Here is a 20109-nt window from a genome sequence, read left to right as displayed (position 1 = left end):
AATATTTTGTTTGACGAATACACCTAGTCTTTTGCATCAATTTAATAATTGATATCTAAATTGATCTTACCAAGTTTGACTTCCGCGTTATCAGTCAACAAAACATTTTGTCCCTTAATATCCCTGTGGATAACTTTATTGCTATGAAGATAACTAAGTCCCCTCAATATTTCTCGCGATATATAAGCTATCCACTCCTCCTTCAAGCTCTGGCCCTTAGTTGACTTGACGAGATCCGTGACGGAGCCAGCTCCGCAATATTCCATAACCAGCCATAATTGATCGTCTTTGCCGGGTGATGACTTCTTTACGAAGGCACCGTAATACGTAGCTATATTCCTATGATTCGAGTACTATGAGGCAAAAAAAAAAAAGAAACAATTCGTTTGAATTAATACACACCTTGCCAACAACCCAGCACTTTAAAATAGCTATTCAAAGTAAGAAAGTAATTAAATCACTCACCCGCTTGAGTACATTTATTTCCAACTTGATTTCTTCCTCTTCATCCTGTAACGAGACGAACAGTTTACTAAAGGGCACAATTTATCGAATATTTCTTCTAATTTCTTATACTGCACAAGTTAAGAAGTAAACAGTTACATATTATTTACATAAAATCATCGTTTTACGTATCATATTTTGAAACTCGTATAAGGATAATTTGTGAAATTGTACGATAGTAAAACTTGGTTCAATACATATCCTATTATAAAATTCTATAAGTAGGTTATTGTCGGAAAGTCGCGTCTAATTAGCCTCTCTACGGTCTTTCTTATATTAATGCGATTATTAAGAAGGCATAAATTCTAGCTGCGTACATGGTAATCGTGCGAAAATAAATACAATCGCTAGGACAAACAAATTAGACATTTCACTACAAGTAAAATGTGAAAATTCTTTTTTGTGTAGAAAAGCAATCTAGTGTACGTTAAGTAGGTAAGTAGAGTCAAGCCTTTACTCGCGCGTTACATGAGAGAGAAGAAAAGAGGGCACTCGCAAGAAACGATACAAAGAGAGAGGAGAAAGGAAGACGGAGAAATAGAGAGAAAGAGATAGAGAAATATGCGCAATCATAATCGCTGAATTCCGAGGCATCTTCCGCTGATTTGGTCAATCTATCGTGAGAAGAAACGGTTATGTGCAGCGTAACGGTAATATTAATGCCACGATTTCTGTTTTAGATATAAATAGAAAAATAAGAGGAGAATCTGTTTACCGGGAATATTCCATTAGATAAGTATCACGAGATGATTCATATCTGTGTAACTGTAAAATCGTCTCTTTATGAGCTAAATGTAACGATGATGATACGAAGATTATACACAAAGGAAAAGCACTGTTGCGCACACGTGCGAATAACTTATTTCTTAGTAGGTATCTTCCAATAAGACAAAATACAAAAATATTCATTAAGATGTTAGAATTAGAAACCAGCAACCGTGGTCGAAAACATCAGTCAAAAATCGAATCAAACTTTCGCAATCATCTAATAAATCGAAAGAAACGCGTACGTTATAAAATCATACGTCTTTCCATCCAGTGACATTACTCATTCTAGATTCTGGGAGTCGTCGATGTATAAAACCGTATCGCTCGCGGCTTCGTAGAAACGGTCTTCTTTGTCTTTCGTCGGCGTTAACGATACGCGGTAATGAATTTAGAATCGCCTCGTATGTCGCGTTCTCTCGCTGATAAAAACTTATCTATCTGCGGTCGCGGGACGTGCCGACAGGCGCGCGGCTACGTCTATTTTTCTTTCGTGTAAAGGAAGTCATCTTTTTTCAAGTGGCTGTAGTGTGGCTCTCGCCCTACGTAAAGTCGACCTGTATAACGACGCGCGTTATGTCTCACGAAACCTTCCGAGATCATTGTGACTGCATATCATGCGTTGAGGTAAAAGCAACAGCACCCGTATCGTTGAACTCTCAAAGTGGGGAGGTAATTAAACCGCAGCATCGCCGCTGCAACCGAATACTTGCCTCCGTGACGTCCATGACCTTGATGGCCGCCAGCTGACCGGTCTTGGTGTGCCGACCCTGCGGAGCAGAAAAGCGCATTGTCATTATATCGCCCCGTTAAACGCATAAACACCCGCATCGAGATAATGACGGAGTCATTATCGCGCGTGTACCAAAACTTATCTGCCAACGTTATCTCCCGAGGCCGACTATCGGCTTTAAAGTTATCGTCTTATAATATACGTCCCTCGTGTAAATCGAGCTCGCGGCTACCCACTGTCGTCGTTTACCCTTTTAAAACAACCGTCGGACCGTTCCACTGTGGCGTGGCCAGATATTAAACGGATTATTAAAAGAAAATGACGCAATTACACGTAGCTACAGTGTCGGCGAAACGAAACGCTGGACCCCCCCTGTTGAAAAAAAAATCTCATTTTTTTTTCTCCGAGTCACCGAGAGATAGATGGACCGAGAGCAATGTACGCGGCGGAAAAAGCGTCGTTACCGCACGCTTTATACGCTCAGCCTTATTCCAACTATAAAACCGCGCGCGGCAGACGTTATTATGGATATACATCCCGCCGCCGTCGTCGTCTCGACCGTCTCCGTCCTCTCAAAACAGAATCGGCTGCAGTTCTCGCGTCTCTTTCGCTCCTCGGCGAAAAGAGCAAGGTCCCGCTCTCGCTCTCTGCCTCTGGAATCTCCACCTACGTGTGGACGTCACTTGTCTCGTACGAAACCGAGAGTTTCTGATGCGAGACGAGAGACGCTTAAAGCGCGCGACGCTTATGTAAACGTAATGCAAATATTAAATATCGTGGATTATATAAAACATGGATGCTCGGACAACATTCTACGTAACTGGCAGTTACGTGGAATGTTCGCGGAAAAAAGATTCTACCTAAAAAAGCATTTCTCGATAAGGGAAAATAACGTTTCTTCAATTATCGTTGCGTCAGCGACGACGAAATCGAAGCCGCGGATCCACCTGGAGCCTCCTCGCCGAGTGGCACGAATCGATTGCCCGGAAATGACGTATGAATTATAAAAAGCGTTCAATCGAGCCACCCACATGGCGAGGGACGGATCTTCGACCGTCGAGTAATTCTTCCTCTTCGATTAAGTCGGTAATAAGTCATAATTATCGAGCCGCGTCAGAGGCGAATTAAAATTATTGACCGTCGAGAGGAAAGAAATACGTTTGACGTCATTTTTACATAAGTTAACGCAACGTTTTATATATTCCCAACTCTTAGAATTGACCCTAATGTGTCATCGAGAAATATAAGGTTTTATCTTTTCTTTGAAGAGCGTTATCGCACAATGCATGATAAATTCAATCTCTCCAGACTTCTATCAGATTTTCACGCGCGCTTTTTCCTAATAAATTTCGCTGCGTATGTTTGCGTACAATTCAATTTCATTTCGTTGCTTCCTCACATTAACTTTTACATTTTGCGTCGCGGGATTTGCTTCCCATTAGCGAAAGTGCGTGTTGGCCCAATTGAGAGCAGTGCCGTTTCCAACTTAAAAAGCCGATTTCATCTTTCGCTACGATTAGTAACGCGGATGATTCAATTAGATTCTAATCCGTCTTGCTTCTAGAAAATAAATACGTGACGGTGGTGGCAAGCAGATTGATCGAATCAGATATTCTTTTAAATATTACAATTTCGATAAACGTAGGAAACGACAATACGATTCGGCAGATTACGAGGATAGCATGCCGTTGATCGTCGCGCAGAAGTTTTCACGCACACGCGTGCGTGTTCGGCTCATTCTGTGCCGTCATCGGCAGCGGGTCATCGTCCTCTTCCTTCCCCGCTCACCCCCTCGCCCTCCGTCGCCTCCCCGCGTGGCACGAAAGTAAAGCGTTTAAAGAGCACGAGTGCCACACGAGGTGGAGGAGAGCCCCGTTGCGACGCGCGCGCACGATAGAAACGCATCTTCCCGTCGATGAAAGCACGCGAAATTCGCGCGCGTGCGAATCTCCTCCGTCCGTCCGGACCGTGCGCCAGCAACTCCGTGATGCACGGAGAATCTCTCCTGCGATTCCATTCATCGCGAGTAAGTGGGCCGATCGTTACGACGGAGGCGCGAACGAGCGCGTTATACACAAGCCGCATCTCGTCTGGGCGCGGACAGCGCGAAAATTAATTGTGCCACACGGAACAACTTTCATTTTAATGTCGGGCCACGGGAGGGAGAGCTCACGTGAGTTGAGCTCTGCACTGCTTCTCCGGTAATATCTCTCTCTCTCGCCGTTTATCGCCTCCCTGCCATGTACAATGGAATGGAATGGAAATTGTTTCCCGCTCGCCGCTTATCCCAATTAATTAACGGCATAAAGGAGATAGAGAGCTTACGGGAACTCGTCTCTCCGGTTGACGTCCGGATGACTCAATGATTCAACACTTGCTGACGAGATTCTGAAATGCAACGTGTCGCATATACGTGAAAGCTTGTTCTCTTCAACATTTTATTTTCATGAAATATTTTCATGATATATATGCAATTAACAATCGCGTATACATAAATGTACAGACATTCCGTAGTAAAATGAACGATTCTCTGTTCAAATTTTAGCCTCGGTCCATGCGCATAATGTGTAATCTTATTTTTTGTATAGCAGGAAGTTTTCTCAAATTCAGTTGTCGCGATGACTTTTCATTACGATATTGTCAATTCCATTGAAGTAAAAGCTCACTCTGTTCCAGTCACGTTAATGACGCACGTTATACGATCCTCGCGTCCTTCCGGTCGTGGGACTCTCTCTCTCTCTCTGTCTCTCTCTTTCTCGTACGGCCGTTTTTCACATCAAATATTCTCCCAAGGACGACCTCGCCAAGGAGAATTTTTTCAAAGTGAATCACCGTCTCGTTCTCTGTTACAGGTGAGGAAGGAGGTCCCCCCCCTTCTCTGTGCGACTCGGCCACTGTACGTTTATCTTTCTACATTCAGCAGAATGAAGAATCTTCTGTGTCACCTGACATCGTGTACAATTCTCAGAAATATCTCTTATCATTCTCGTAATCTTTCTCGCGTTACTTAGCAGCAAAACAGAACAAGAGATTCCGAATTCGGAATGGCATCTGGCGTGAGGGGACGAGGGGGCGCAACAGCATCAAGTCTCCTCAATATTCCCATATGGCGCGACGCATTGGATCCGACAAGTGCAGGAACAACTTGCATTAAACGGAGAAAGGCGATTTCTTTATTTCCTGTAGGCATTCCTGCTATGTGACTCACGCCGCTTCTGAGCACACCAGTTCAATCGCTGGGTCCGTCTGTCGATACAGAGGGGAAATCATTATCTCTCTCTTTATTTCTTTCCCTTTTTTTTTACGCGGCAACAAGAGAAACGCTCGTCGGGACGCTCTTAAAGCGAGGGACCGCTCATCTCTCGTCGTCCGCATAGGTGAAACGACATGAGCGCGGGATATATCGCGAGAATGCAACGCCACGCTGCGTATCACGTTAAACACGAAAGTTTCCCACGTGTGTAACGCAAGCATCGGCTTAGATTTCTACGGGACGGGGCCGGTACTCGGATATGAGACTCGCGATAACGCGCCTAAACGGGAAACGCAGACGTTTGTGGTGTGATTGTACAGCGTAAGTCCTGACAGATAAGAGTTATGGATTACTAACGGGAAGCACGATAGCTGAAGTACACACGAAAATTAGACACGCGACCCGTATGTGAAGTACAATTTCTGGAATGTATGCCGTTAAACGATACCTACTGAGAAGGCATTCTGTATTCGATATATGTATCTATTTTATTTTACATTGCGACATTAATGTGAGAAGTTCTCAAAACTCCAGAGCGGTTCTAAATAAATAAAACGAACAGGAGATCAATAAAGTTATCTATCTATCTACGGCAACGATAAAAAGTATCGCGACTTCGCTTTCGGACAGTCACAATCGTTATCCCCGATTCTATTTCAACAGCAATACCGCAAGAAACTATTGTGCAACTCTAGTCGCTGTAAGTTTATTGTCGCTGTTCGTTTGTTTGCTCGTGGTTCTTTTTTTCGATATATTCCGAGAGATTGTGAGAAAACTATTGAAAGCAATTAAGACTGTCATAATCGTGAAACGAGCGAAGCGCGTTTATTTATCAGAGCGTTAAATCGATTCGACGAATTTTATAATTATTATTAATCGAAGATAATTTTCAAGCACGGGGGATAGTCTCAGGTGCGCGGTATCTTTTTTCACGGAAATGTCGCACGTGCTGTGAACATCCTCTCTTTATCTTCTGTCGTTTTGACGTGTACACGCGTTAATTGAAAATATCACAGAAAAGGTCGTCACGCCACCGTGAAATCGATAATTGGCGTGCCCGGCCAAGTCAAACCGGTAAACAGTTGGAACAGTTAGGATACAGTAAAAAACGTTGTTGAATGATCCTACGTTGTAAAACTAAATACACGAGAAACTATATTAAAAATATCAGACAGCTGTTCAAGCATCGCGGACGACGCAAACTGCAGGGGTTTGTAAACTCACTTTGTAAACTTGGCCATACGTTCCATTGCCGACCACTTCTATGAGTTCGAAGATCCCAGCGGGCTCCTGGAAACACAAACGATCGATTAGTCCTCGAGATGTCTCCTTCCCGTCATTAAAGGAGAACAACGTCGTTCTAGTGAATCGCCAACGTTAATTTCTCCTATTATCGTCCGCGAGAGAGCGATTAAACATTTCCTAAACTTTCTGGAGGGGAATCGGGTGAAATGAAATAAAATCAGAATGAAAAAAAAAAAGAGAATGATCTTTTGGCGAGGTGAGGAGAGTAAAGAACGCATTTTCAGCTCGAACGAGACGGCCTGCGGATCGATATTAAATATAAATAGAAAATGTTGCCGCGAGCTTCCGGTTATACTAGGTCGTTTTTTTTTTTACAGTCGCTTTACGTTATCCCGCCTGCATTTAGAATAAAACAGGTGCATAATTAGACGTTGAAGAAAAGAGGAAATAAAAGGGAAAAACCGGGAAAAACGCAGCCGCGAGGAACGGACCTATTCTCGCGTGAACCTCGCCGCTTATTTCTTGACAACTCGATAAAATTTGATCCGCCACGAATAAAATAACGCTCCTAGAACAGAAATCTTTCTCAAGAAGATCCGAAACGAGACGAGGTGCCTGAAAGTCGTCTCGGCGACGAAAATCCGACAGGAAAATCCGACGGTCAGCCATCTTAAAAGCTGATACGTGACGTTAGATTGCACAGATGTAGAAAAATACGAGGAAACAGAGCGCGGCGATCGCGCGAGCGGTAAACGAGAGTATTTCGGTGTAAACTGCAACCGATGGGCATTCATTCTCAGGGCGAACGTCCGATCTTTCCTCTTCTTCTCTTCGGGGGATCGAGCTGAAGCTTATTTTTTTCTACCTGACTACGATAGGTTTATAAAGTTTCCCTCGCTCGTGCATTCTTAATGACAACAACGGACATCCCCGGATCGATTCTCTCTCGATTCTCTCCCTCGTATTCGACCGTTTTTTTTTTTTTTTTTAGAATGGCGGAGCAAGGGGACGGAGACGTGAAGGAAACAAAAAGAGCCTGCGTTCTCGGCGACAGATTCAATCTCGCGTGACGTTCATCAGACTGTCAACAGTGTCAACTTAACAGCGTTGCCAGAGCGGAGACACGATGGGTCTCGGACGCGCGTGTCGCGGTTTCGAACGGCGAGACGCGATTCCTCGGTCCTCTCGCGCGCGAGAGCCCCCGCGCGCGGGGGACGTTGATTGCGCGCTACGCAGGTATGTCAGGTACGTGTCCGTTCGCGGGGAGAGGGGAGAACCCGGGGGGGAAAGGTCGGCGACGTCCGCGACTCCGGCAACAACAGCGACTGTCAACGATGCGTCAAACGGAGCATCGCTCGACTTTTTCGACGTAGTAATGCGCCTCGGAAACCTACAATAATCGAAAGATAGAGAGAGATGGATTCAAGGCGAACGTCAGTTCCTCCTTCTCCTTCTCCTCCTCCTCCTCCTCCTCCTCGTCATCGTCGTCGTCGGTTCTCGCGAGGTTAATCACCAATGGTGCGAGACACGCGCGTGACACCGGACCAGGCGGTGTCCGGAAAGCGGCCGTCGCGGTCCGCGGCGGCGACGAAAAGGAGGCGAAGGAGGAAAGGAAGGCGAGGGAGAATAATTCTCGCGTCTATACGTACCTTCAGAGCGTTCAGGTCAATGTCGTCGAGCGAGCAGTTAACGCTCGGTGCCAAATTATGCGCCATCTTGATACGCCACTCGCGCTCCCCCCGCAGTATCTTTCTCTCTCTCTCTCTCTCTGTCTCACTCCTCTTCGCTCGCTCGTTGGAGCTCACCGATTACACCGAGAACACCGTTCGAACGATTCTGCCGTCCAGCAGAATGTCGTCGCTCTTGCTCTCTTCCCTCGCTGCTACAGTATCCTTTCTCCTTCTTTATCTTTTTTTCTCTCTCTCTCTCTCTCTCTCTTTTTCTCTCCCTTCTTCCCTCGCGCTATCTTCTCCCACGGCTCGCCGCTCGCGAGCCGGACGAAAATACAAGGGCGGAGAAAGGAAAGGAGCCGAAGACGCGTTCTTCTCGCGGCTCCGCTGCCTTCACTCGGTCGCACCAGCACTACAAAGACACGCGGGGAGCATCACCCGACTCCAGGGGAGCAGAGGGTTGTCCTGGCCGAGCCCGAAGCGAACGGCGACGGCGACGGCTACGCGAACGGCTTATCGAACCGCGGCGACGGCGGCGGCGGCGGTACGCGCGACGACGATCTGCAGGGCGGAGACGCACGCGGAGCGGCGACGACGGTGCGGCACATGGCGCGCGCGGAACACACTGAGAAGCGAAGCGGACTGCGGTGAGCGGTATGCGGACGGACAGCTCCGGAGGAGCCTGTCGGAGCCGAGGAGAGCGGAGGATACGCCGGAGGAGGCCGTCTAGCGGTCAAACCGGACAGCGTCGCGCCTCCATCACTCGTTTCGTTCCCTCTCTCTTTCTTCTCTCTCCTTCCCGCTTCCCGCTTCCCGCCCGCCCTTCCTCCCTCTCTCGCGGCTTTTTTTCTCGCACGCGACGCGAAGGGTGCGCCGAGTCGGGCCGAGTTCGATATATCGCGCGCTCTCTCTTTCCCGTAAGTAACTTCGTAAGACGCCGGAGAAGACGGAGACGCGAGACCCGCGAGACGTCGCTGGCTTATACCGATATCGTCATAGCGGATGCGGGAGAATTCGGGGCCGAGACGAGCCGAGACGAGCCGAGGCGAACCCACACATTTACCGCGTCTACCACGTCAACGTCTTTCTCGTCCGTCGACGACTGCGTCGACTGCCAGCGACTGCACCGTTTTGCGCCGCGCCGGGCTCGCGCACGCCTCTTTTTCTCTCTTTCTGTCTTTCGAAGCGCTCGTCGTTCGCGCGATTGCACACCGCTAACGCGCCCGCTGACGTCAACCGCTGGGCTAAGCCAACATGGCGATGGAGCACACCGCGATGTATATTTGAGATGTATACGCGTTGACTGACTACATACTACATACTACATGTTGCATACGTATATGCTACGCCGCCGCCCTTATTACGAGCGCACATACGCACGCGTATGTACGCGCGCGCGTGCGCAAGATGGTAAGCTCGGCAAATAATGCGTATTACCGCGACATCTATCGGTATAGGAAAAGAAACCGAGATTCAATTATGTTATAAATTATCGATAAGCTCTATTGCTTATCTAACTTTAAATTAATAAAAACGAAACTTATAATTTCCAAGTTTAATCAGAGATCATCGTTCGAATAAATATAAAGATTAGATCTCGATCAACCGGATAAGAGAGAGAGATTTCATAGTTTAGTTCCCTTTATTCCAATTGGTCGAATTCCAGTCTCCCCTTCGCGATTCTCAATCTTTGGGGCTCGATCCTCGAGTTCATTCGCAAGAGACATATGCAAATTCTGCTCTTATAATAGAAAAATCACAAAAGCTATAAGTTATTGATTGGAATTTACACATATTTATATATCTTGCGAGTAAATTACCGGCCGTAGGAAGCGCCGCGCGGGGAGACGCGAACGGTACAGTCGACATCGTCGTCTCATGGTCTCATCACTCTCATCCATACGCACAATTATCTACTTATCTACCTACGCGCTGACGCGCTCCCCTCGCGCGAGGCGTAGCGCGTAGCGGCTGTGTGCGCGTGCGCGCACGCGAGTTCCGTGTATGTACACAACAGTGAAGCGAGCCGTGCGGACGCGTCCGTGATACCTCGAAATGTCAGATTCGGCGAAAATTCACGGTAAGTGTTCGCGACGCGAGGGGACACGCCCCACGAAACGCGCGTCCGCAATTTTCGCAGCTGAACGCTCGTCTCGCCGAACGATCGTGTCGCGCTCACGTATTTTTTTTCCTCTTTCGTCAATCCGAAAATCGGGGAAGAGAAAAATCCCGTTTCTCCCTTTTCTCCCCCTCCATCCTACCCCCCGATAACGCGAAGGTGTAATTGCTGCGGCGGGCGGGCCGTGGAACCGTACGGCGTACCGTCGTCCTACCATCGCCGCCGCTTCCTGCGCTGTTTATGAGACGGGAAATAGGGCTGGAGCCTCTCCGCGTGGATTCTTGATTACCGTGATCTCTGTCAATTGGTACGAAGTAGGCGTTTGCGATACGTCAGATACGTGCGACGTGCGATACGGTGCTACGGCGCGCGGCTACTCGCGCGCGATGAAGCAACGCGAGATACATTCTCCTCGGCGGATGTTTATTTTGCGTGCGCGGAGCTCGATAGATGGCAAATGGTGAGATAATCGGATAACGGAACCATCCCGACGTGTTACTTGCGCTGTCTGTCGGAACGTCGTACGTCGTACGTTCCGTGCGCGAGCCGTACGTGCTATATTTGGATTGTATATGTGAAGTCTCACGTTTCGAAACGTCACGTCACATATGCGAGTTCTATTTTATTCCGGCTTGACGCTTTAATGCCACCCTCTATATGCTTCTGCGTTAAAAATTAACGCTTGATAATGATGTAATTTGTATATTCAAGAAGGTGCAATTGTATGTTATTTTTTATGTTAAATTTTATGTTGTTTTTTATGCACTTGATTTAGGATAAACTTCTAGTTTTTTATATCTTAAAAATTTATTAATATATTGGCGTTTGTATTTATTTTATATAGATACGTATTGTTTAAATTATACTAGTCTTGTACATCTTTTAAAATTTATTGATATATTGGCGTTTGTATTTATATCTTATATATTTTATATATGTATTGTTTGTATTGTATCACGAGCAATATTTTTCAGAGGAGTAGAAAGATGCTATGGCTGCCTCGGTTGTATCGCGCAACGACGAGGAGGAGTTGAATGGGGAAACAGAGTCGGAGGCCAGTAGTATATGCCAAGGCTCGGTGATCTCCACCGTACCTGATCGCCATGGATTCCTGGGCGGTTCGCAATACAGTCCGGAGAGGTAATTCAGCCCTCTTTAACGTGATAACATTTCAACAGAATAGCTATTTCAAATGAAATTAAATTTTATTTGAATGCAATAACTTTGTGGGATAGGAAGCAGGCCATACCGCCCGATGTAATCCTGCGAAGGGAGAGAAAATGGATACAGATGCTGAACAACTGGAGCCTCTTTATGACCACGAATTACCGTAAGGTCCGCGAGAGGTGCCGCAAGGGTATACCACCCTCCGTGAGACTGCGTGCCTGGCTGAACTTGTGCGGCGGTCAACTTCTGATGAATGAAAATCCAAATTTGTATGAGGAGTTGATCAAACGGCCTGGCGACCCTAAGTATATAGAGGACATCAAGAAGGATCTCCATCGTCAGTTTCCGCACCACGAGATGTTTGTTGACAACGCGCCTGGGCAGCAGGAACTGTTCCAAGTTCTCAAGGCGTACTCCATTCTGAATAGCAAAGTAGGCTACTGCCAGGCTCAAGCGCCCATCGCCGCGTTTTTGCTGATGCACATGCCGGCGGTTCAGGCATTCTGGTGCCTCGTGGCGATATGCGACAAGTATCTCATTGGCTACTACAGTCAGGGCATGGAAACGTTGCTGCGCGATGGTGACATCCTGTTCGCTCTTCTGAAGAGAGTCTCTCCCGTTGCGTACAAACATCTAGTTAGTATACACGAATCCTCATGCAAACTTTCGATGTAGCTATATCGCACATTTTAGAAAAGCTTTATTCTAGAAATATAAATGAATTTTAATCATACGTTGAATTTCTGAAGACAAAAGCAATTAATATAATTTTTGTTTCTTGAAAAATGTAGATGATATGAATTTTTTAGGTGCGACGTCCTTTATAGACTGATCATAAATTAGATAGGGATTTAATTAATCGGATATTTATTATTTTAGAAAAAACAAAAAATGGAACCGATCTTATATATGACGGAATGGTTCCTGTGCGTTTACACGCGAACATTGCCGTGGGAGAGTATCTTGCGCATATGGGATATGTTCCTTTGCGAGGGTGTGAAAGTGATCTTCAAAGTAGGCCTGGTGCTATTGAAAGGTAGTCTAGGTCGCTCTTCCTTTACAAAACGTTGTCCAACGACATACGAAACCCTCCAAGTTCTAAGAAACCCACCTCAACATATCATGGAGGAGGAGGCCTTGGTTTATCAGGTAAACACTTTAATGTAAATATTAATGTTACAAAATAAATTAATCAAGTAGTATTGTATAATAAGACTAAACTATGATCTAGTTAAGTTAAATTTAAAAATTATATAAAATTAGTAAATTTATTTAAATTTATAAATATAGTTTCATGTTTTTCAACAATTTTTATTTAAAAAAATTTTTTTAAATTAAAAAATTTAAATTATAAAAATTTCAAGTTGTGCTTTTGTATTTTATAAATAAGATCACAAAAATATTATTATATATTTATAACTTAATATTACAGATTCAGAGGTTGAATTTGAGCGAAGAGGATTTCGAATACGAGCATCAGAGGCAAATGTTGAAACGGAAGGCGGCGGCGGAGAAGGAAACTGCCAATCGAACTTGACTGATGATTTAAGTAGACGAAGATATGGGGCGAAATTATACATTTTAACATGTAGCGTCCCAACGTGTGCCTTCCTTTCCGTTCTTCTGATACTGTACAGATTCCGCGGTTTGTATGCTTAGAAGTCTTTCATATTACGAAGTCGAGGGACTTGACGAAAAGCGGATAGATACGTACACTCTCAAAATAGAAAGTGGTTTTCCATATACTTCGTGCACACATACATAGTACACATGTCCACATTCCCCGAGCAGCCGGAGTGCATTATTTATCTCTACTTCCTTCATTATTAGCCTTCATTATTAGTACGTGTATTATAAAAAAGGTGCACAACACATTTGTAGGTTCACATAGTACTATTTAATGGTATTTTCTCATATATTTCTAGTTGATCATCATTCATGGTTAATACTATCGATATTTATGTACAAAAATTTACCGCATTTTTAAAATAAAAGTATATAGTATATGATAATGTTATACTAAATAAATATTATCTTTCGTTACTGCCGATCTTATATTAATCCTTACTGATCGAATGAATCTAACTTTAGATTAAGCAGCTTGTACTTGTAATATTTATAATAGCATAAAAGAGAAAGAGTTCCTACAATGATATTTATAATACACTTATTTCATATATATATATATATATATATATATATATATATATACTAAATATCCCTTTTGCAATTAATAGCGTACGTCTTTCCTTCTATCGATTGCAGTCCAAATATTTTACGTACATTGCGGTATATACATTCACAGGTATTTTCAATCTTTAATGAAAGAATTGGGTACTTTTACATTACGTTCTCTCAGCTGGCAGTGCTAAAGTTCTGCCAGCGACTTCGCCCGTCTATGGCATTCATCACAAAAGTCGTTAGAAAGTCATCGTTGTCAGCTACTCGCGCGTTGAAAAGTTCAAAGTGAGGCAGTTTCGGTAAAAACAACACGCCCATCATGAACAGAAGCGCCATGCTAATGAATGAGCCGATCGCCATGAAGAGCGGATTCATAATCTGCTTCTGAGTGCTCTCTGTGTTTTCCGTAGCCGCATACACTGGAACAATCTGTAAAGTAATGCGAATCACATACGTTTATTGGCTATCTATTTTATATTCAATATGACAATAGAATCAAAATTATATTAGAATATAGGATAAATCCTACAAAATTATCCTACAAAAGATCCTATAGGATAATGTAAATTGAAGTTTTTTTTTCCAATCAATATCAGAGATTACATACAATTAACACATTGAATGCCGGACCTAATTCGCTTGTCCTCCAGCGACGCCGGAATGAAATTTTTACTATTATATCCACATCTCAATAAACTATGTAATATAATTGAATTATGCAAAATTATCATACTTAGTATATTTATCACTTTAGACTATTATTTCAATATTAATTATATTTACAGAATTATAAATGTTATTTCTTACGAGTTTGATGCATATTTTGAGTTTGGTAGGCCGATGACTGGCACGGCATTCATTATTTGTTAATAAAACCGAAATATAATTATGTAATGCAGAGGACACGTCAAAATTTGTATCCATGCTGCATTACAGACTTTTTAAATTTATCCACATAATTTTTCGTGCGTATATTCCAAGTATCTACTATACACATGTGAAAATGTAAGGAACGTCTCGGCGTTACACAAGCTTGCGCAAGTTGTTCTTGCGCGTCGGCGTTTCGGCATAAAATTAGTTGGCGAATATCCAGCGATATCCTTGCGCGAAATGTGGTTACACCGGATCTCCGGAGAAAAATCGGCGGCTCGGCGCCTAACGGACGGTGCAACGGATCTCGTGACTTTCGCTTACCGCCGCGGCCTGGTGATCCCTCTGCAGCTCGGACGCGAAACTCTTCAGCGGGAAGAAGTAATAGTTGTACATCGGTTTAACCGGTAGCTGCGGATGACCCGCCTGGGGCGGCGTGTTACCATTGCCGTTCACGGCATTGAGAGCCTGCGTCAACGACGCCACGCTGATCGCTGACCCTTTTTCCAAGGCCTTTTTGTATAACGCGGCCAGCTCCGCTCGCGTGAACGCCAGCGGCTCCGGCTGCTTCATCTTCGGGTAACTGGCCGCGGGGACGGGGTCGCGTACCTGGAAAATTTACGAGTATCATTCGCCCGCCTTGGCAATTAAAGAAATTGGGAATTAGACAAAGTGATATCTTGAAGAATTAAAATGGATGGGGAAAGAGATATAGAAAGGGCAATTATCGAGTTTCTAGATCAGTAGATCAACGATTAAGGTGAGAAAAAAAAATGGAAATTGAAAGAATCGACTATCGAAGAATTAAAAATAAGTAAGAAGGGATAGAAAGAATTATTAGCTTTCCAGCTTATTCCCAAAGATTAATAACAAAACTGAGAAAGAGATTAAAATTGGAGGAATTGACATTTTGAAGAATTTAATCAAATGGAAAGGATAAAAAGCAACTATAAAGAATCGTCAAATTTTCAGGGTACCAAAAATTGAAACAATTAAATGAAGAAAGAGATTGGAATTGGAGAAGTTAACAATTTAAAGAATTAAAACGAGTAAAAAGGGATAGAAAGAAACGAGAAAGAATTATCACGTTTTCCAGTCTAAGATTAAAGGTGCATAATTTCGCAAGATAAATCTCCACGAAAAAAGAAATCTCTTCCAATTTATTCTTTTTTCTTTTTCGTTAATATAGATTTATTTAAATTGTAGGTACGTACCGCGTAATATTCCGCTATACTGTTCGCGGCGGAGTGAGCCACGTGTTCGGCAGGCACACCCGCGATCGGCTTCTGCACATCCTGAGGGACGTTGTCGGCGCTGACCTTGCGATACCTGTTGACCTGGCCGAGATCGTGATAGCCCGCCTGCCGATAGCCCAGGTTCGTCGACGACAACCGGTCGTGCATCGTCAAGCCATTAGACGCCACATTTAATTCCTGGAGCTCGATCATCACCTTCTGAAGATACTCGCCGCTCGATTCGGCGCCGCACGATCGTGCGTTGACAATGATCAACGATATTATCGCGGCGAGCCGCGACGGCTTTGATAAATTCATGACGAATCGCTTATGCGGAGTCTTAGCACCTATCGAAGGAAAGAATCGTCTGATTCAGCAGTCAATTAACACGGTTCTCTCTTTGTCGTTTATTTTACTTCATTCCACTTTACCGTACTTTTCTTACACACATGTACACTTACGTACCACGAAGCATTTAGAACGTGTAAATTTATATCATATATCTTCGCATGTAAATATTTAAAAGTAATAAATTGTCTAGAATATTTTATTTAATGAAATTTTTCTAAATTATACTTCTTATTTTCTTAATTATTTTTAAATTTCAGCGAGAAACGCTACAGTACGCGTGCACATTGTATTCAAGTATTCTTCTCGAAACTTTATTGAAGTAATTAGAAATTAATTGTTAATCGATTATTATAAATATTTATGCTTGTTATCATACCAAAATATTGGTGTATAGAAAGAAAGAAAGATTCTTACGTGTTTATTAGAATATCTTCTAATCTCCGCGTTATCGATAACGCAGCCGAAACACATTTTCACTTCCGGGCGTCGATAAATCGACCTTTATAAATTTACGCGTATATTTCGCAAGATATGAAAAAACAATGTCCTTCAATATCGCGTATCATCTCGTCGGCTTCCGAGCGATGATGAGATCGAGAGAAAACCGGATACGATGCGGGAAGTCAGACGGTTGCACAAGTTACGACGTTACACGATGAAAGTGTTACATCATTTTGAAATTAAATCGCTTTAATTAAGACGAGATAATATTCGAAGACATGCACGCAGGAGGATCAGGTTTCTCTTGAGAAAGAAAGAGAGAATAAGCGGCGAGAATGTCGCCAACGGCGAATCAATTTACAATTAATTTACACGAAAGGGAGACAATTATCCGACGACCAGCCGCCCCTCGCTCGCGGATGTGCTCACAGCCGCCCGCGATAATCAAAGGGTTAAATAAATCGACCCGTGTCGCGGCTCGAATAAATCACGCGCACGGTGATGCCTCTCCTCTCGCGGATGCGGACGCACGTCTTTACGCACGTCGGGAAACTCTCTCGCGTGTCCGATCGAGGTGGATCGTCGCGCTCGTTCACGAAGGTACTATCGCGAACGCACTGAATTAACTTCCTTCATACCGGTACATATTCCCCCCCACGTGCGTGTTCGAATCCTCGCGGACGGACGATGGACACTCCATATTCCGGCTACTAAACGCACAATTCGGCCGGAATAAACGAGCGTGTAGTCAATCAAGGAGAAAATAATCGGTTTATGGACAAATTTATGAAGCAATGATTTTTACTCGACCTTAGGCCAGCTATTTACTGGCGAAGCAAAGTTCCGTTTAAAGCCAAGGCTGAAGCTTCAGGCTCGTATTGGCCTTGAATCGAATCTTACATCTCTAACAATATTTGGTCTTAAAAATTCTGTTGTACATTTTCCATAGGTCCGTTGAAAGAAATCGATGATTCAAGTTTATCCCTCAGAATCATGAATTTTTCCGATCTCCAAATTCAAGAACTTATTGAAAGATTATTAATTATTTTTTGAGAAATTAACGTTATCTACTATATATTTGAATTATTCTCCGAGGAAAAATTGAATCTACAATTTTTGCATGTAATTGTATAATTTAATTTTTTAATGACAAGAATTATTAAGGTATTTTAAAATACTGTTTTATTTCACATTGAGCATTTAATTTTCTTTACTGTAGGGAAAGTATTTAGAACGAAAAATTAATGTGATTATTATAATAGTATGTAAAGAATAAAAAAGAACAGAAAAAGACATCTGTTCGATTAATTTCTTTTCAAGGACAAAAAAATTTATAGATTAAATTCCTCTCAACTTCTTCGAATTCGTCCGTGTTACGCAGGAGACATCGTTTATTTTATAGAACAAACTTTTAATCCTTTTATTTCAGTATTTGTTTGCCGGAATTGCGGCTCAGAGTTGCATGTGCATGATTGAATCCCTTGACTCGAATCCTGTTCCTATTGAATCGAGTCCCTTCGATCACCTTCGATTAAAATGACCCACTTACGAATACATATAACTTATTGTATCTCGATGTCGTGAAACCAGTATCTTATTCGGCTTGGCGTGCGTATATATGCGGGCAATATAACGGATGTACCCAAAACCCTCGGGACCTGAATCGTATGATCCGTGACGGTTCGCATTCGATGGTCATCGTTTGACGCAGAGCGCATAATCGCCGGAATGAATTTTTGATAGGATCTATATTTGCGTACGTGAGATCCGAGACGGTGATGATCGTTTAGCTCGAGACAATTATAGCCTTGACATGTGCCCCTAATTCAGCGAGAGATGCTTCGTGCCGAATTACCGTCTCATAAAGTACCATTTTCTGACGTATCATCATCGCGAAGGAAGCTAAATTTTAAAAGGACGTTTAAAAGAGGTGATTTTGCCTACGGCGAGACGTTTATTTCGAGCTTCCTCTGTAAAGTAAGAAATGATGATCTTTACCTCGAAGGATGAAATCTTCCGACGAAGTGTGGCAATAAGATTTCCGCGATAGATTGAGATGCAAAGGAAGAAAATAAACAGGAATACTCGATTATCTTGGATATCAAATTCTTTTCAAGATCTTATCTGCTGGCGGACATTTCAAATTCGAAATTTAATTTGTCACTAAAATAAAAATTAACATTCGACATGAAATAAATAATAATTTTGTAAATTTTCACTCGAGGAATTGCTCCGAACTTCAACACTATGAACAATTCGCACATTTTCAATTCGTTGCAACAGACAATCACTTGCAGATGCGAGCGCGTCTTAGACGTAATGATTTATCTTTGTGCCGCTACAGCATAATTAAGATCGAGGCGCGAAGGATGTTTTAATTCCCGAGACATCCCACCAATTCCGTTCCAACGCGAGCAGACGGGACGAATTTACTTTCGGAATTTCGAATGTATGTCGGCAACCTGATTTGCCCTACGAATCTTCATCGGCCGTGTCGGGCAAAATATTTCAGTTCGTTACACCGGATAAAAGGAAACCATGACAAACTCCTGTGTAGCTACTGTAACAGCGCGAATCGACGAAAGGATCGAAATCGATGTAATATAACTTGGCTGAATTTAATCACTGATGCTGGCAAATAGGGAGAAATTTGAAAAGAGACGAAATTTTGATGCATGGTTATCGCATTCTAATCGTTCCGGATAAATACGGAGCATAATTCTTTCGCGTGTTTATCGCGATTGAAATCTGAATTCAATAGAATTGTGTCGGTTTTAATATTTGCCGCAATTTATTTGCCATAAAAAGGAAGAATCACGCTGGAAGCGCTAACGAAATAATGAAACGGCATTCACAGTGCGGAATCGCGGTTCGTCGATCGACCGATGCAAGCCGTTAAGTGACAGATGCCCGTTGATTATCCGTGATTATTATTATAGGAAAGGACCTTCCGTCTCCGTGGACTAGAAATCCTGATACACTCGACGAACACGATACGTAGTACGTATCGTGTTATACGTCTCCTGATTCTTTCCGTAAGTTGTTATGGAACGAATCGGGTAGTGTATGTTTATCTCGGAACGTTAGCGTAAAAAAATTAATTAATTAGAAGATAATTAATAAAAAACAAGAAAATAATTTGTCTGTGTAATGAAATTCAATATGAATATTAAATTTAAAATTATGAATCAGCTTTAACTTTTTTAGATTTAAGTATAACTTTTTTTCTATTAGGTATTCTTAGTGTATTTATTAAATTCATAAATAAATTCTTGTCTCACATACAATGCTTTTTTAATTACCTATATTTCTTTACATTGGTATTATCCTTTTTTAATTTATATTTCTTTATAGATTAGTGTATCATTCGTTTTGTAATTATTTCTTAATACATTTATTAAAGTTAAAAATAAATTCTTTCACTCAATTTTTTAAGAATTATTTCTATTTTTTTTTTAGATAAATCTTTATTTTTTTTATCAAATAGAGTTAGTCTAACAAACTTTTAGAAAAATTAATTAAAGACGATAACAGTAATATAAATAACCCAATTCGCCATTGCATTTGTTTGGTCA

General features: G+C 42.8%; 3 protein-coding genes across 15 annotated transcripts in view; 1 reads left to right on the top strand and 2 right to left on the bottom strand.

The window, feature by feature from the left end:
* Nucleotides 1–9492, bottom strand: part of Msn (serine/threonine-protein kinase msn) — a 28506-nt gene extending 19014 nt beyond the window's left edge. For 8 of the 11 annotated variants that reach the window (XM_071719605.1, XM_071719607.1, XM_071719610.1 and 5 more), the window contains exons 1-5: nt 8150–9492; nt 6480–6545; nt 1983–2039; nt 466–510; nt 71–353 (exon numbers count right to left, since the gene is read on the bottom strand). In XM_071719605.1, coding sequence (XP_071575706.1) covers nt 71–353; nt 466–510; nt 1983–2039; nt 6480–6545; nt 8150–8215 — 517 coding nt within the window. In that variant the 5' untranslated portion in view covers nt 8216–9492. The remainder of the gene's footprint in view (nt 1–70; nt 354–465; nt 511–1982; nt 2040–6479; nt 6546–8149) is intronic. The other 3 variants (XM_071719613.1, XM_071719615.1, XM_071719616.1) reach the window with 2 other exon arrangements.
* A 591-nt stretch (nt 9493–10083) lies between these two features.
* Nucleotides 10084–13499, top strand: Wkd (TBC1 domain family member whacked). 3 transcript variants are annotated; one of them, XM_071719617.1, is made up of 5 exons: nt 10084–10250; nt 11264–11429; nt 11525–12092; nt 12336–12605; nt 12889–13499. In XM_071719617.1, exons 2-5 carry the CDS (start codon nt 11281–11283, stop codon nt 12991–12993), a joined length of 1092 nt encoding a protein of 363 aa, XP_071575718.1. In that variant the 5' UTR covers nt 10084–10250; nt 11264–11280; the 3' UTR covers nt 12994–13499. The 3 variants fall into 3 exon arrangements, with proteins under 3 accessions (XP_071575718.1, XP_071575721.1, XP_071575720.1); XM_071719620.1 differs by lacking the exon at nt 10084–10250 and adding an exon at nt 10293–10596; XM_071719619.1 differs by lacking the exon at nt 10084–10250 and adding an exon at nt 10603–10749.
* On the bottom strand, nt 13258–18814 carry LOC139780889 (uncharacterized). Its single transcript, XM_071719621.1, has 4 exons — nt 16508–18814; nt 15722–16089; nt 14832–15116; nt 13258–14066 (listed from the first exon to the last, which is right to left on the bottom strand). Exons 2-4 carry the CDS (start codon nt 16058–16060, stop codon nt 13812–13814), a joined length of 879 nt encoding a protein of 292 aa, XP_071575722.1. The 5' UTR covers nt 16061–16089; nt 16508–18814; the 3' UTR covers nt 13258–13811.
* Between the last annotated feature and the right edge of the window lie 1295 nt (nt 18815–20109).

Source organism: Temnothorax nylanderi, unplaced genomic scaffold (genome assembly GCF_030848795.1).
Source record: "Temnothorax nylanderi isolate EJ_2023f unplaced genomic scaffold, tnyl_v1.0 TNYL_tig0303_pilon, whole genome shotgun sequence".
In the NCBI taxonomy this organism is placed as follows: domain Eukaryota; kingdom Metazoa; phylum Arthropoda; class Insecta; order Hymenoptera; family Formicidae; genus Temnothorax; species Temnothorax nylanderi.
This window is presented reverse-complemented; position numbering and strand designations above follow the sequence as displayed.

What these genes read in the sequence shown, in the direction of transcription:
- Wkd (XM_071719617.1), top strand. Translation starts at nt 11,281, where the DNA reads ATGGCTGCCTCGGTTGTATCGCGCAACGACGAGGAGGAGTTGAATGGG. An exon ending in TCGCAATACAGTCCGGAGAG is followed by an intron (nt 11,430 to 11,524) that starts GTAATTCAGCCC and finishes TTTGTGGGATAG; the next exon opens with GAAGCAGGCCATACCGCCCG. An exon ending in CCGTTGCGTACAAACATCTA is followed by an intron (nt 12,093 to 12,335) that starts GTTAGTATACAC and finishes TTATTATTTTAG; the next exon opens with AAAAAACAAAAAATGGAACC.
- LOC139780889 (XM_071719621.1), bottom strand. Translation starts at nt 16,060, where the DNA reads ATGAATTTATCAAAGCCGTCGCGGCTCGCCGCGATAATATCGTTGATC. An exon ending in GTATAGCGGAATATTACGCG is followed by an intron (nt 15,117 to 15,721) that starts GTACGTACCTAC and finishes TAAATTTTCCAG; the next exon opens with GTACGCGACCCCGTCCCCGC. An exon ending in GGGATCACCAGGCCGCGGCG is followed by an intron (nt 14,067 to 14,831) that starts GTAAGCGAAAGT and finishes ATTACTTTACAG; the next exon opens with ATTGTTCCAGTGTATGCGGC.